Source organism: Sebastes umbrosus, chromosome 4 (assembly GCF_015220745.1).
Source record: "Sebastes umbrosus isolate fSebUmb1 chromosome 4, fSebUmb1.pri, whole genome shotgun sequence".
NCBI classification, from domain to species: Eukaryota; Metazoa; Chordata; class Actinopteri; order Perciformes; family Sebastidae; genus Sebastes; species Sebastes umbrosus.
This window is the reverse complement of record NC_051272.1, coordinates 23,931,252-23,946,338: the sequence shown is the minus strand read 5'-3', so window position 1 is coordinate 23,946,338 and position 15,087 is coordinate 23,931,252. Positions and strand designations below refer to the sequence as shown.

Genomic DNA, 15,087 nt, shown 5'->3' with positions numbered 1-15,087 from the left:
TCAGGCTTTAGAAAATCTGGCCCATGATGGAAGACTTTGACCAATCACAGGTCATTTCAGAGAGAGAGAGTGTTCCTTTTGCACTACTGTCAGGATATAGTGACCGTTTTATAAAAAATAACTTTTTTTAATCATGTTTGCTAAATTTCTACTCACTGCAGCTTTAATCCAAGTTTAAGTGTCACCAAAACGTGAATCCCTGCAAATATTTGAATGCAGTGATGAAGGCCTGTTTTATTATTTGACTATAGAACCAGCAGTAGCCGTGATTTAAAAATACTGGGGTTTAATCCACATTCCCCCGGTGCAACCCCACCCACCTGAGAAAACTAACCACCAACCAAACTTTTTTTTTTTTCTGAACATTTAAAAAACAAGCACAAATGTAAATTGGAATTGTATTTATATTTCCCCTGAACGTTATCTCGTTATGGCCTCGTTGTTGTATGATAAAGCTCTTGCTGTTTCCTGAGTGTGTATTGCACTAATTTGGAAGTTGGGTTCCAACCCATATCAAAATGGATATCAGACTGTATGTCCTTAGAGAAAATTACGTATGTGTGAAAAACAGATACAATGTATTTTTAAGGATCTGACAGCTTTATATTGAATACATGGACACATTACCACTATCAAATGTGGACTCACTGTAACCTTTAAACTGGCTCCAATGTAGGTCAATACTAACGTCCAGGTACAGCGGTTGAGGTATCTTAGAGACGTATGTCATGACATAAGAATTGTGGGTTTTTATTTATTCATTATTTTTAAATGTAGTAGTACTAATAGTAGTAGTAGTAGGCCAGTAGTAGTATTATTTTGTATTTATTTAATTATCAATATTATTGTTATTATTATTTGTAGTATTATTGTTATTAATCATAATTTTATGATTTTATTTTTTACCTCCTTGTTATTTGTTTCCTGTGTATTGCATTATATAGTATTATTAAGTTTTTAGTGGGAATAAGTTGTACTGTTCTTGTATATTTTAAAACTTTAAAATAAAGTATAAAAAGGCCCTCTCTTCACTGAAAAGCATGCACTTCTGGTGGAGAATATTAAATTCCTTGTAATCTGTTTGATTTAATTTATTTATGTCTAAAAACAGTCACATTTTAAGATATTTAGTCTATAAAAGAAAACAGCATTAAAAGCCCAACATTTGTAATATGTGTGAAATTTAAAAAAACAAGATTCCTAGATAAATGGCCTTAGTTTCCTTCATGATAGCTAAGGCTTGAGGAACAATTACATAGATATTGCCATTACTTAGTATACTTTATAAACAATTAACCAGATTTTGCGGTATGTTTAAATTTTCACTCGTTTGAACTTAAGAAACCAGTTATTATTTTCTCCCCCCTCCACCCCATCATTATAGTAGGCTTCATTGAAATAAAACATGAATTATGCCTACATGGATCCTCTTTATTCTGACGCTGCATCAAAAAGCAGCTCTGTTTTACATTAATTTAGATAAACAGCCATTAAGAAACAAATATATTTTATTTTTATTTATTTTTATTTATTTATTTGCACATATATAAAACTGCACAAAATCCAGTCAATGAAAAAAACAAACAAGAAATGTGTCAGGAGAGGTCATGAAACTACAGGCTTATACAAAGGACCTCCCCTCCAACCCCAGGAGAAAACAATAAAATAAAATAAAATAATAACAAAAAAGGAAGAAAGATCTAAACTAACATAATTTAAAAAATACAACAAAAGTTAAACAAAATGTGCAGACAAACCAAACAGTGGAAAACAATCCAATGAAAACAATGAAATAAATACAAAAGAAACAGTACAGGAAAAAAAAGAAAATGTATCTAAACATATTAAAAGATAATTAGACATCATTAATTGAACTGAATTATTAAATTACTGTTGTAACAGGAATGTGAAAGCTCACATTTCCAAAGGCTACAACGAGCATTTGAAGGCAACACCAGACCAGTGTAGGTGGTTAATGTTGTGGTAGTAGAAACAGAGGTTTACAAATTAATCTTTGATAATAGTGGCATTAAAGGATAACTATTAGTTAAGCATTAACCTAAAGAGTTCCACTGTTACACGTGCACTACATATCCCAGGGTGCCACGGGGCCTCTCAGTGCCGTATCCAGGAAGTCGAATGTGGTTGTCAAGCAAACTTTTGCTTGTAAGCAAAGTGTCCTCAGTCTGCAAGATGTACAGATGCTTTTAGTCTGCAGGCTCCTGCAACAGGTAAATATACTCTATATAATAATACTATATAATATTCCGTTTGTAGTAGATGTCGTTGGAATTAGCTTAGAGTGGAATATTATATATATATATGTCAACATTTAACCATAGCAGTTAAAGCTAGTTTGTTAGCTAATTAGTTATATATATCTTGTCCTAATTGTTTGTTATCACTATTATGTAGTCATATTATTTCTTTATATTAATCTTGTCTCTATAGGTGGAGGCTTCAGATAAGCTCAGTGTTTTTTTTTTGCCTCTTCCTGCACTGTATATTATTAATTTATTTATTTTTTGTTATGTTGTATAGTCTTGAATTGTGCAAAACAAATAAACACTTCCATATTGTTAATTTCAGGTATAGGTGAGAGATGAGTTGCTGTCATGGGTCTCTGTGCCAGGAGGTCCGGCCTGGCACGGCACGGGTCCTAGTGACTGAGCTGAGTGGATCAGGACAAATAAACCCAACTCCTGCACCCAAGCCGTGTGAGGACTCTGAAACAGCAGTGGAGCTTTACCTCTCTCCAGAGAAGCTGGTAAATTCACAGTGTGTGTGCCTAAAAGATAGAGTCAGTGTTCATCCCACTGATACACCAAGTTGTGTTTTTATCTGACACATCTCACATGTGGTTAGTCTAGATAGATAGATAGATAGATAGATAGATAGATAGATAGATAGTAACTTTATTGATCCCGAGGGAAATTCAAGTTTCCGGCATCACAGTTCCATAGTGCAAAACATGTTAGTAAAAAGGCAGTAAAAAAGTTAGTAGTGCAAAGTACAAAGAAATATACCAGATATAAAAATACAAGGAGATGAAGAAAACTGTTAAAACTGAATATAGTGCAGGGTAACAGCTGTGATACACGACTATTTAAAAACGTGAATATAGTGCAGAAGAGACTGTTAAAAATGAGTATAGTGCATTACTATCTGTCCTGCAGACCGTCCTCCTTTGTCCCCCCCCCTCCCTAGAGAGGTGTTGTACAGTTTGATGGCTCGGGGCACAAAGGATTTCCTGAGTCTGTCTGTGGAGCACTTGGGGTCTATGTGCATAATGGGCTTAAGTAAACCTCTATTATCTGAGATATCTGTTATTTTCATTTTCGTGTATGTCACAGCAGTGACATTTATGTAACTGGATTCCAAGATGTTTGTGGAGAGACTGGTGTTGAGGGATAACATTACACATGTCAACATGAAGATTGAATTGAAAGAGGACAGATTATGCTTATTTGCGGGTGTATACTTGTATGTTTTGGTTTCTACTAGAACATGTTTACCTGCTTTAATGTTAAAAAAACGCTTTACTTTTCTGATACCGGCTCTGTTTGAGCTCCTGACATGTAGCTGATGTTTTTATCCAGATTAAAGAGGAACTATTATTATTATTTTCAAGTGGATACTTGTATTTTGGGTTTCTACTAGAACGTTTACCTGCTTTAATGTTAAAAGAATACTTACTGCTGCAGAACCTCTTTTCACCCTCTGTCTGAAACGCTCTGTTTGAGCTGCTCCCCCCCCCCCCCCCCCCCATCTTTCCGAAAAAGCTAAGTCTGCTCTGATTAGTCAGCTGGCCCACTCTGTTGTGATTGGTCAATCAAACCAAACATTTCGGACTCTGCTCCAGCTCCGCTCTAACTAGCTTTGTTTGAGTGTGTGCCAAACTAGCCGCTAGGCAGGTATTACTCAAAAGTGTTACTTTTATGACACGGATTGGAAGAAAAGGCGGGACATTTCAGGCAGTTCACAAGCAGTGTTTCTGTGGGCTTCGTACTGTAACTTTGCAGACCTTTTACATGCACAAAAGCCTTTAACACACTAAAGGAAAGGGAAACAGAACAAAAGCATAATTGGTCCTCTTTAACATCTACTGTATGTATCCTCCCTGTTTTATTATGTGTGTATTGTGATGAAATAAGTATGTCATTGCCCTCTCCTATGCCTGATGAAGTGCTCTATGAGCAGTAACAACAGAAAAGGCAGCACAAGCTGTGCAGATTGTTGTTTCAAGGAGAGGTGGGCAGACAGAATTATTTCATATCACATGCTTCACATGAAAAGTCATAGGTATATGTATATTGAATGATGAAACTATGTTGAGTAAAGACAAAATCCAGTTCAATATATGCTGTTAATTTCCGTCCCTCACAGGAATCACTATGCGGAACTCGGGATCTCTCTCAAGTGACCTCTCTGGAAATCTGCGTAGACACACAAGAAAACACACTGGGTAACTTTGGTAAGATATACAGTACATCAAGGCGTTTACAAACGTAAATCAACTATTTCAAACTATATTGCACTGGTACAAAGTTTGATGTGTACTCTGTAGGGGTTACTGTTTGAATTGGTTTTATTGTTTATAGCTAGTGTTCCTTATGCGAACATGGCCACACACTCAGTAACTCCTATTGCATATAAATTCAGATTTCAATAAAACTGAAATACTGATATAAGGATTTTTACACTTTGTACAATGTTGATTCATAACAGATGCTTATTATGACCACATGGGCAATCACAAACCATAGAGACATTGTCATGACGCACACAACATATCCATACTAGATTTCCTCTCAGGTGTGCTAACCACAGTGGAAGAACATCTTCATCATGCTCACCTTTGTCCTCAGAAAATTCTAGATTGCACAACGAGTGCAGGCATGACAGAGCAAAGTCTGTGCATGTGTGAGTCAACACGCCAGGCCTGCCACTGTTGGTGCTCTTCCTGTAAGCTAATTGAGGTCAAACGCCTGATGAGGTGAATGTGGAGTTGAACCAGGAGGCTAGTTTGAAACCCAGTAAATAATCACCCCGCTGTTACATGAAAGTGAGAGATCTTTGTTTATCTGATCATCTTACAGGTGCCAACTTGCCCAAGCTGGTGCAGCTCAAAATGAACAACAGCACGATCATGTCAGTAAGGTAAAGTTACATAACACCATCTTCTTGTTTTCTTCCTGCTTTGTATTATTGAAAAGATAATGATCACACTCATATTATGTTGACATTACCTCATGGAATACTACAGATTCTCCAGAAGCTGCTAATACCGAAACCAAGAATGAAATATGGCGTTAAACAAAACTGAATTTGTGCTACTGATGTACGCTTCTTGTCGCTGTATGACCCAGTTCATGTTTAGTTTATGTTTAGAAACAAAGCAAGCTGGTCCAGGTCTTTCCATAAAGAGAATTGTAATTTGACCTTGAGCAGCGATGGACACATGGGGATTACTGTCATGCTTCACGCTGGTCACATGTGTGCCAGAAGACACTCTTTAGCGAGAGGCCTTGGAAGTCATAAAAAGATAGTGCTTTGAAGCAGAATAGCAGGTCAGAAGTCACGGGCATGTGTACCTGCAGTGCAGGTGTAGGGCTCTACTCTGCTTCTGCCAAGGTTTTCCAACAGGAACTTGTAATACATTGTTTCTGTATGGAAGATGCATGTTGCTGCTTGTAAACCAGACACCAATAGATGTGTTGTTCCGTACAGTCTTGGAGCGAGATACACATGGAGAACAGGTTCACCCACCTGTCTCACAATAGGACACAAAGGGGTTTTTGGCATATCAGCTTTCAGATTTGTCCACTCGGACAGTCCCGGAAAAAAAAAGAATACAGGAAATATGCGCAGTTTCTCCTGGATTGTCCTACCAGCTTGATTGCAGCCACAGCTGTGTCATCACAATTGGATAGAAGAAAAGCAATAAACCACCAGGATGAGACACACACACACATTATAAATTGTCCTCATAACAGGACAGGTGGAGAATTGTTACCCGAGAGACCGCTGAGGGATAAGAGAGTACAAACAGAAAGATAGGGAGCTGTCTGCTCCACCCCGAGAGGAGCAGAGCAGAGCCAGCCGGACGTGCACTGCCTCTGATAGCATTTCCTGCTCTGGGCTGTGGGAGCTGTAGTGGAGAGGGTGTTATTACGGGGTTGTAGATACACCGACTGAGACTCTGCTGGAAGGGTCAGAGCAGGGGTGTGCTGTTGAGACAAGCGAGAGGCACAGGAGAGGCCTGCATATTGGGGGAGAGAGAGAAGAGCCTCTAGCTTCAGTAGCCAAGGGACTATAGGGATAGCCTTTCCCATGATTCACTATGTTGTGTAACTCCCTTCCCTGCCTCTAAATCAAGTTTTGTCTCCTTAGAGACCTGGGGACCACCCTCTCCCACCTGCAGGTGCTGTGGATGTCTCGCTGTTCTCTACATGACCTAGATGGTATTTCTACTTTATCCTCCCTCAAGGTTTGTAGGTTACTAATGGCTCTGTGTTGGGGTAAAAATTAGAAGTGCCATGCTTTCCTAATTTCCTAGTTCCTAAATTTAGAATGAATTGTTCTTTTTCTTTATAATCACAAATGTGATGCTGCATAAAGTATGATGTACTTCTTTTTCCCTGATATTGGCCCTTGAGGCTAATTAGTTATAGATGATATAAATTGAATGACCGCTTTCTTAATGTAACGCAGTCAGAGATTAATATGAGTTGAACATAGCGTAACTCAAAAGTGATGTTGTAGTATGTATATGATAAATATGATGTACTGGATTTCAGACCCCAGGAAGACTAGCTGTTGCCATTGGCATCAGCTAATGGGGATCCTTTTAAATAAATAAATAAACAATCAAATAAATAAATAAATAAATAAATAATCTGGCGACCTGTCCAGGGTGTAACCCGCCTTCGCCCAATGTCAGCTGGGATCGGCTCCAGACCCGAATATGGGTGAATTGTGCTGAATGTGATAAGCGGTTACAGATAATGGATGGATGGTTAAATAATCTCATTATTACTCTATGCTTTGGCAATATTGTCCTTGTTACACGCGTGCCAATAAAGCATATTGAATTGAATTGAATGTAGCTCAAAAGAAAAAGAAAAAAAAAATTCTTGGGCAAATTTCTCAAATTGTTTTTTAAATTTGTTTCTTAAATTTTAACCAAATTTTCCATTTGTCATGTTGCACTGGTGATACATTTTCCCACGAGTCAAACAAGTAGTACTGCAGATAATTTCCATATATATAAAGCAAATATTGAAAATTCCTAAGTAATGATGTTGTTGATTAGCGATCACAGTTCTTGTGATCTTAAGATCACAGTCTCTGAGATAGGAAGATACCATATCTGTCTTTCTGACTCTCCCTGTGTGCCTAACATGCTCCCCATTCTGTGTACAGTATTTCTGTATCACTGGCTCTCTCTGTGTTTAATTCACTTTCTGTCTGTTAGTTTTTCAATCTAGTTTCTTTCCCCTCTACCAATCTCTACTACGCTGTATGTATGTACATTCTCTCTCTGTTTCAGGAGTTGTACATGGCCTATAACAATGTGTCAGACCTGAGTCAGATTGGCATGCTGGAGAATCTGCAGCTGTTAGATCTGGAAGGGAATGACGTTGATGATCTAGTCCAGATTCAGTATCTTGGGTTGTGTGGCAAACTCCAGACGCTCACCCTGGAGGGAAACCCGGTCTGTGTGCGCCCAAACCCCACCGCCATTCAGGTAGGGTAATGTTCTGCTAATGTTGTTTATGCCACAAAACAAAATATTGTTACATTTGTCGCCACCTGCAAAAAGAGTTGGCCCATGAATAAAGTAACATAGATTAGGTCAAACCTCAAATTTCCTTCATCAGACATATCTGTCCTGTCCTTGTCAGGCTCCTTGTTTGTTCTTTGTGATTCAGCAGACATTTGACAAATAAGCATTGTTCCAAAAGGGAGTGTAGTGGAATTGGAGACATCAGGGAGAGACAAAATTAGCTACAAAAGTCATGTATCCGCCTGTACCGTATTTCTGATCAGCAATCGTGTCACCATCCAAGCATGATGATGCATTGATGATAATGCAAGGAGAATGTCTGATGGAGGTGTGTGTATTAACATGTTTTCTGTGCATATGTGTGTAGACATGTAGCTGATGTTCTTATCCAGATTAAAGAGGACCTAGTGTGCTTATTTTCAGATGCAAACTTGTATTTTGGATTTCTACTAGAACATGTTTACATGCTTTAATGTTCAAAAAACACTTTATTTTTCTCATACTGGCTTCAGCAGCACCTCTTTTCACCTCTGTCTGAACTGCTCTGTTTGCGCTCCTGCTCCACCCCCCTCCGAAAAGCCCAGTTTGCTCTGGTTGGTCAGCTGGCCCACTCTGTTGTGATTGGTCGACCTAACCAAACCCTTCGGACTCTGCTCCAGCTCCGCTTTAACTAGCTGTGTTTGAGGGCCAAACTAGCTGCTAGGCAGGTATTATGCAAACGTGTTACTTGGTGACATCACCACGTTAAGGTAGAAAAGGCGGGACTTAGAGCAAGGCGTTTCAGGCGGTTCAGGAGCAGTGTCTCTGTGGGGGAGAGTAACTCCCTTTGGCGTGGACTTTGGGTTTTGTAACTTTCCAGAACTTTTACATGCACAAAAAACTATATAACACACTAAAGGAAAGGGAAAAAGCACAGAAGCACAATAGGTCCCCTTTGACATATAACAGCAGAATACACTTAAAATCCTGGATTAATGCCATCTGAAATAGCCAATACCACGTGGCGCAAGGGTCAGAGAGTCACAGCAATCTGGCAAACGGTTGTAGCTGAATAAAAGCTTGAGCAAGGAGCCGGGCGGAGTTCCTCAAAAGAAAGTGTTTTATTCAGTTGATGTTGCAAAAGCCAACTTGCAAATGCAACTTGTGGTTGCGATGTAGGTATCATTCAGTTAGTTGTCTCTCCTGTGCTAGCAGGCTGTCAGCCCTCATGGCTTTGTCAGATAATGACCGAAATGTAATTAGCATGCGCTGAGACATGAAAGTATCTGTGTGATCTCACCGCTCTGTGTCTGGATAGGATTACTAGATAGGATTCTGGGAGAGCAGGAGGCATCCAAATAATCAAACATAAGTCATCATGACACAGACAAAATGTTTTAATTCCACAATACAGAGCTATTCCATCTCTTTGAAAACTGGCCAATACATTTTTTATTTGGTGCGTAAAGCACCTCACCACGGACCTATTCAGTGATATAGCTGGATATACAAGGTAGAAGCTGCATTTCCACCTTCTGCTGATGCGAGACACACAGTGTGCTGTGAGTTTTTTGGGCCACTGTGAATGTGTTTATTTACACCCACCAGCAGAGCATTAATTAGGAAACTAGGGCAATGAGGGGAGATGCTGAGCTGAATATGCATTAGGCCTGCGCTTTGTAGGGACTGAGGGGTTCTCGGGTTTGCTCTCTTGCCAAGCTATCACTCCTCTTGCTCTCTCTCTTCCCATCAAACACACACACACATCCGCTCACTTCCTCTCACCCAGCCCTCATTCTCCTCCTCTTTTCTCTTTCGTTTCCTCTCTGCCAGCCCTTCACTCTCTTTTTCATTCACTGCATCTGTGTGGTTTGGTGAAGGGTAGGGGTGCCGAGCTCTAATTCGGTCGCTCAGCAGCTCAGTAATTTACTGGACTCTCTCTCTCTCTCTCTCTCAAAGAAGTTAAGTTCCACAGATGTCATAATGGTCAAAAAATGTGCAAAAAGATAGAATGAACGTTAGTTAATATGCTTTACATTAATGTGATGCTAGTAATAGGGCTGCAACTAACGATTAGTTTCATTATCGATTAATCTGACGACTTATTTTCTCAATAAATCGATTGGTCTATAAAATGTCAGAAAATAGTGAAAAATGTCCATCCCAGTCCAAGGTGATGTCTTTAAATGTCTTGTTTTGTTTGTCCAAAACCCAGATATTCAGTTTAATATGATATAAACAGAGAAATCAGGTAATCTCAATATTTGAGAGGCTGAAAACAGCATTTTCTGACATCTTTGTAGAATCCATTATGAAAATAGTTGGCAATTATTTTTCTGTCAATCGACTAATTTATTAGTCGACTAATCGTTGCAGCTCTAGCTAGTAACAATTGACGATTTAGAACCGTCCCTTGTTTGGACTGCTAGAGTATCACTGATTTGGTTGACTGTATAAATCAATACTTTATTTTTTTAATGATGACCTCCTGATGATCTCCTTTACAACAGTATACTGTAGCTATAATGGAATATAATTTAGATCACATGTGTAACAGTTACATTTGTTGGAGCCAACTGGAGAACCAAACATCAATAAGTGGATCAGTATATTATGTCAAGCACAGATCTGAGTAGTCTGTTCATTAAATTAGTCTTCTATATAATTGTCACTGGAACATAAACTGAAACCACAGCAGGAATATGTGCATCAATTTTTTATAAAAGGCAGTCATCAAAAACACTGTTACATAATGCACTCATGGCTTTTAGTACACTAAAGGCTACATGTCATAAAATAATGGATCAGCTCATTTAGTGTGCTGATGAAAGTCATTCAAGTGAAACAAAACAGTACGTGCAGCGTCTCACCTCTTTAACAGAATGAAAAGACAAAATATGAGTTAATGTCAACACCAGTTTCAAAACCGATGTCATTTACTGTGTGAACTGTAAGATGTTTTATATTACGTTTGACAGTTCACAGGCTACACCCATGAGACACCTGAATCTGTCATAAGTTAAGCATTTTTCCCACGATGCATCAATCGCTGCACGTTTTTCCTCACAAAGTGCATGTCATTCAATATATCAGTCATGATATCTGAAACAGACAATTTCACATGCTTGTGTTGAGTATACAGTGTTACATACACTATTGTGCATACATTTGAGCCACAGTTTCTAACTAATATCCCCTTTAATTGCCTCTTCAAACACCTGTCTGTCCTCTACATTCACTCTGTGCTTCCTCCCTTCTACCCAGGCGGTGGACTATAGTTATCGGGCTGCAGTGAGGGAGTTGGTCCCTCAGCTGTGTTACCTAGACGATTTAAGGGTGGAGGAGGACGGGCTGAGCTGCAACAGCAACATGGGAGAGGACTGGGCCATTCTCCGAAACTCCATCAGAGACTGCAACTCCTCTCAGGCAGCTACTGAAGACGGTGTGTGTGTTGTGTTGAGTGATTCGATGCGGACCAGTTAATTACAGCTGTGTATTTAATGGGCCACTCACTTTTGTCTTTGTAGAGGAAACAGCAGACAGTGCATGTCCTTATAGCAGACCCGGCTCGGCCTGGCGCCCTGCTTCCAGCCGCTCCTGCGTCTGGCCCCTCTCGTCAGCAGGCTCCAGACCCCACACCGGCTCCAGACCCATGTCAACGACCAGGCCTGGGGTTCTCTCCCCTCCTGGATCCAGACCTGGTTCTGCAGACTCAGATCTGGCAACAGTGGAAGCAGAAACCAGCATCCTGACACATGGTTAGGCACCGACAGTGAGATCTTCTACATCCAACCGTATTCTCTCAACATTTCCATCTGTGCATTTTATTTCATTTTAGTGCAAGTTCCTTTTTCTTCTCATTAGCATATGCAGATAAACGTTGCAATCTTTACTCAACAGTGCCACCAAGAGGACTTTTTTTTGTGTCAGAAAACAGTTTGATTCACTGAAATGTTTCTCGTATCCGTTGCTTTTTGAAGGAGCTGGCAAGATTCTGTTCTGCGGAAACCCAGTCCAGGCCATTCGAGCGAGAAGAGAAAAGTTGAGGGTAGGTGGCGTGTGTTGGCTACAACTTTCCCTCACTTCAGTGAGAAAAACGTCTTGTCCTTAGAAAAACAGATCCGTGTTAATCAGATCTCAAATGAATCCACGCCAGTCTATCATTTCTTGCATGCTGTTTCCCACACAGTGGAGTATTTAGTGTCAACTGAGAGGAACAGCAAGCGTTATGGGCTTTGGCAGGCCATTATGGCTGTCTGACACCACCGGCTCATCTCTTTAATGTCATGTCAGTATAAACAGAAGGAGCTAATTATTAGCAGGAGGACAGAAACCTGAGAGGACAGGCGCGGTGGTGGGAGGACACGGGGGATGGAGATGTGTGAAGGGTGTAACAGTGTCAGAGGGACTTGACAGATGGGGCTCTCACTGCCAACATCATGTTATCTGTCATACTGGCATATACACACCGCTGCTGTCACTCTCTGCCGTCCTCTTACCTTCCCCTCCTGGTCTGTCTAGCCCCTCTTGCTCTCCCTCTCTGTCTGACCATTGCTCTATCTACGTCTATCCATAATTAATGTACTCAGCTCTTAGGCCTCTACTCTGTTATGTTTCCTAGCTTCCTCTCTAGTACGCCTCATCCTCATTCTCCCTCTTTATCTGCCTCATAGACAGCACCCACCAGGTCTACTTTCACCCCCCGTGACCTCCCCATCCATGTACCAGAACACACGTACGACCTTGAGGAGCCTGATGTCAGAGATCGCATCGATGTGTTTGCTGAGCTTAGAGCTTGGAGGGAGCAGCAGAGCGGGTACTAACTACTTACACACCTCACTCCTCTTTTCTTAAGCTGGAAATTAAATGATACACAATGAACACTTTTTTTTTTCATATGTGACTGATGTAGACATTAGGGGAATGGAACTAAACATCATTCTACGTGTTTTTCCAGGCGTCTCCAGGCCATAGAGACAGAAAGATTACCACAGGTCCTGGCTATTCGTCATAGTGATGAAGAAGAGGGGGAAGATGATGATGATGAAGAAGAAGGCTTTGGTGGTGCAAGGAATGACAGTAGTGATGAAGAACATGGAGCAGAGGAGCATGGTGACAGCCGAGATACTGCCTCACCAGATTCGTCTTTCCAGTCTCTTTCCCCAGGTGAATACTCACTGAATGAAGATACATGCTGTTGCTTATAAAGAGACTGAGAAGTAAAAAATGATAATGATCATCTATCCATAATAATATCTATGTTGAAAGCAAACAGATTTTATATATATATTTATATATATATATATACTGTATATTATATGTATAATGGCAGCTACTAAAGCTTTTGTTTGTTTTGTTTTCAGACCTGCATCCCAGACAAGCCTTGTCCCCTGAGGTGGCTCGACTGTCCCTGTCCCCAGACACCACGCTGTCCCCTTCCCCCCCTCTCGGTGCCACGATAACAACTGGTAATCGCAAGCCACCGGGGAGCCGCGCACGCAGGCTTCGACTCAGTCAGACCAACTCAGAACATTTACCTGATTTCAGCAGAGCAGGGCGCTCCCCTAGGACAGGTACACCCGCAGGAGACACAGACCGGACACTCCAGAGGGTCCAGCAGTTGACCAGGACAGATGGTCCTCTGTTGCCCCGGCATGCACACATACCCCACCCACCTCCAACAAATGCCCTTGGTAAAGGGCTCATGGATTCACGGTATGGCATTATTTAAGGTTGCTTTTATATACCAATGTGTATGTATTTATACAGTATAAAAACTATATATTTTAAAATGCTATGCATTTTGGAAAAATACTGAATTAAACTGGTGATGTAAAGTGGAACACTACCTAAATTAAGAATTCCAAAAATGTTATTTCCATGGCCTAGGAAAGTTCAATCAATATTTGTGAACATGAGCTACTCTCTCTCAAAGCCAGAAACCTGAGAGGTAAGTATCAAACTTGTGACTGATTTTGTCTATGGAGCAGCTACACACTTTATACCTTATAACATCACAAGTTTGAGTTTCAGCACTCTAGTTTTTGGATTTGGTAGAGAGTTGTTCATGTTTATTAATATTTTGTGGACTGTCTTAGACCAAAGGAATAACATGTATTCATTTTGAAAATGGGTGTAGTTCCCCTTTAAATACAATCAGTGGATGTTTGAAAAGCATGACCATGTGTTTTTCCAAATGCATGATGTGATCATTTTAGAGTTAAAGTCAATGGTAATAAAGAACGCTTCTCTGTCTTTCAGTGCGGAGATGGACTTATGGGCACAGTCTGGCAATAAGCATTTTCAAACTCCCCAGATGTCCAAACTCCTGGACAGACCAGCCATTACTCGTCCTCACACAGCCAGGGCGGCTCTACAGAGACATCACCAGCACCACATAGACTAGCCCTGCAGAGGGAGCTCACACCGAGACTGACACCAGAGTGGGTGGATGTTTGGCTGCCTGGCCAGTGATCAGTATGATTAGTGTGACTGTTCAATACCTTTAAGAACAGAGTGGTAGTGGTAGTGGAGGAGCATTAAGGGGCATTCCCATTAATTGCTCACTCACACCATGCTTTAAGGTGTGTTGGAATTACCTGTATTTCGCCATACGACGTTCTCTCTCTCTCTTTCTCCTTTTCTTTTTAAATGAAGATCTATTAGATATTGAAAGCATTCCCAGAAATGCTGCGACGTGAGTAACAGTGTTATTGGAGGACTTGCTACACTGAGATAATCCCTCTAATGCTACTGAGTGGCTGGTTTTGTGATGGCTGTTTTAGCCGGAGGAAAAATAAAGGGGATGTGACTAATACCTCATATTTGCATTTCTCAGGTTGAAACATGAAATTATTATAGCTCAAATACTACCTTGTATTTTACTCAATTAAAAAAATGTCAATACATTTTAGATTGTCTTTCGTAAAGGATCATTTCAGTTTAGGTTTCCTACAGTGAACTGTGTTGATATTCATAGTGTAATAGTCCCATTTTACCACTTGAGGGCACTATTTGAAAACATGAAATCAAAAACTCATTCATTGCTTCAACCACCTCGGTCAAACAATCCACCACCTTGAAACATAAGATTAATTCACTTTGTTGCCACATCTAAGGTGGCATTTACATCAAAGGTAGTGTGATTTACAATACCCACATATAAACATTAAGCATGCAAGCTTTGGCCCTGCACACTGCAAATACAGGAGAAAAAAGGTTCATGATGTATTGACTGATACACAGCATGAGTAATTGAGTGGAACAAATCAAGTCCATTTAGAGTTTATATGTTCTAACTGTGACATATCCTGTTGTTT

At 40.3% G+C, this 15,087-nt stretch overlaps 1 protein-coding gene across 2 annotated transcripts; it reads left to right on the top strand.

The window, feature by feature from the left end:
* The first annotated feature begins 2,592 nt into the window (after nucleotides 1-2,592).
* Nucleotides 2,593-14,674, top strand: lrrc56 (leucine rich repeat containing 56). 2 transcript variants are annotated; one of them, XM_037766056.1, is made up of 13 exons: nucleotides 2,632-2,767; nucleotides 4,187-4,251; nucleotides 4,387-4,474; nucleotides 5,100-5,160; nucleotides 6,394-6,490; nucleotides 7,553-7,750; nucleotides 11,033-11,210; nucleotides 11,296-11,526; nucleotides 11,749-11,816; nucleotides 12,442-12,584; nucleotides 12,726-12,934; nucleotides 13,132-13,483; nucleotides 14,030-14,674. In XM_037766056.1, exons 4-13 carry the CDS (start codon nucleotides 5,132-5,134, stop codon nucleotides 14,172-14,174), a joined length of 1,650 nt encoding a protein of 549 aa, XP_037621984.1. In that variant the 5' UTR covers nucleotides 2,632-2,767; nucleotides 4,187-4,251; nucleotides 4,387-4,474; nucleotides 5,100-5,131; the 3' UTR covers nucleotides 14,175-14,674. The 2 variants fall into 2 exon arrangements, with proteins under 2 accessions (XP_037621983.1, XP_037621984.1); XM_037766055.1 differs by lacking the exon at nucleotides 4,187-4,251 and having other exon boundaries at nucleotides 2,593-2,767.
* The last annotated feature ends 413 nt before the right edge of the window (nucleotides 14,675-15,087 follow it).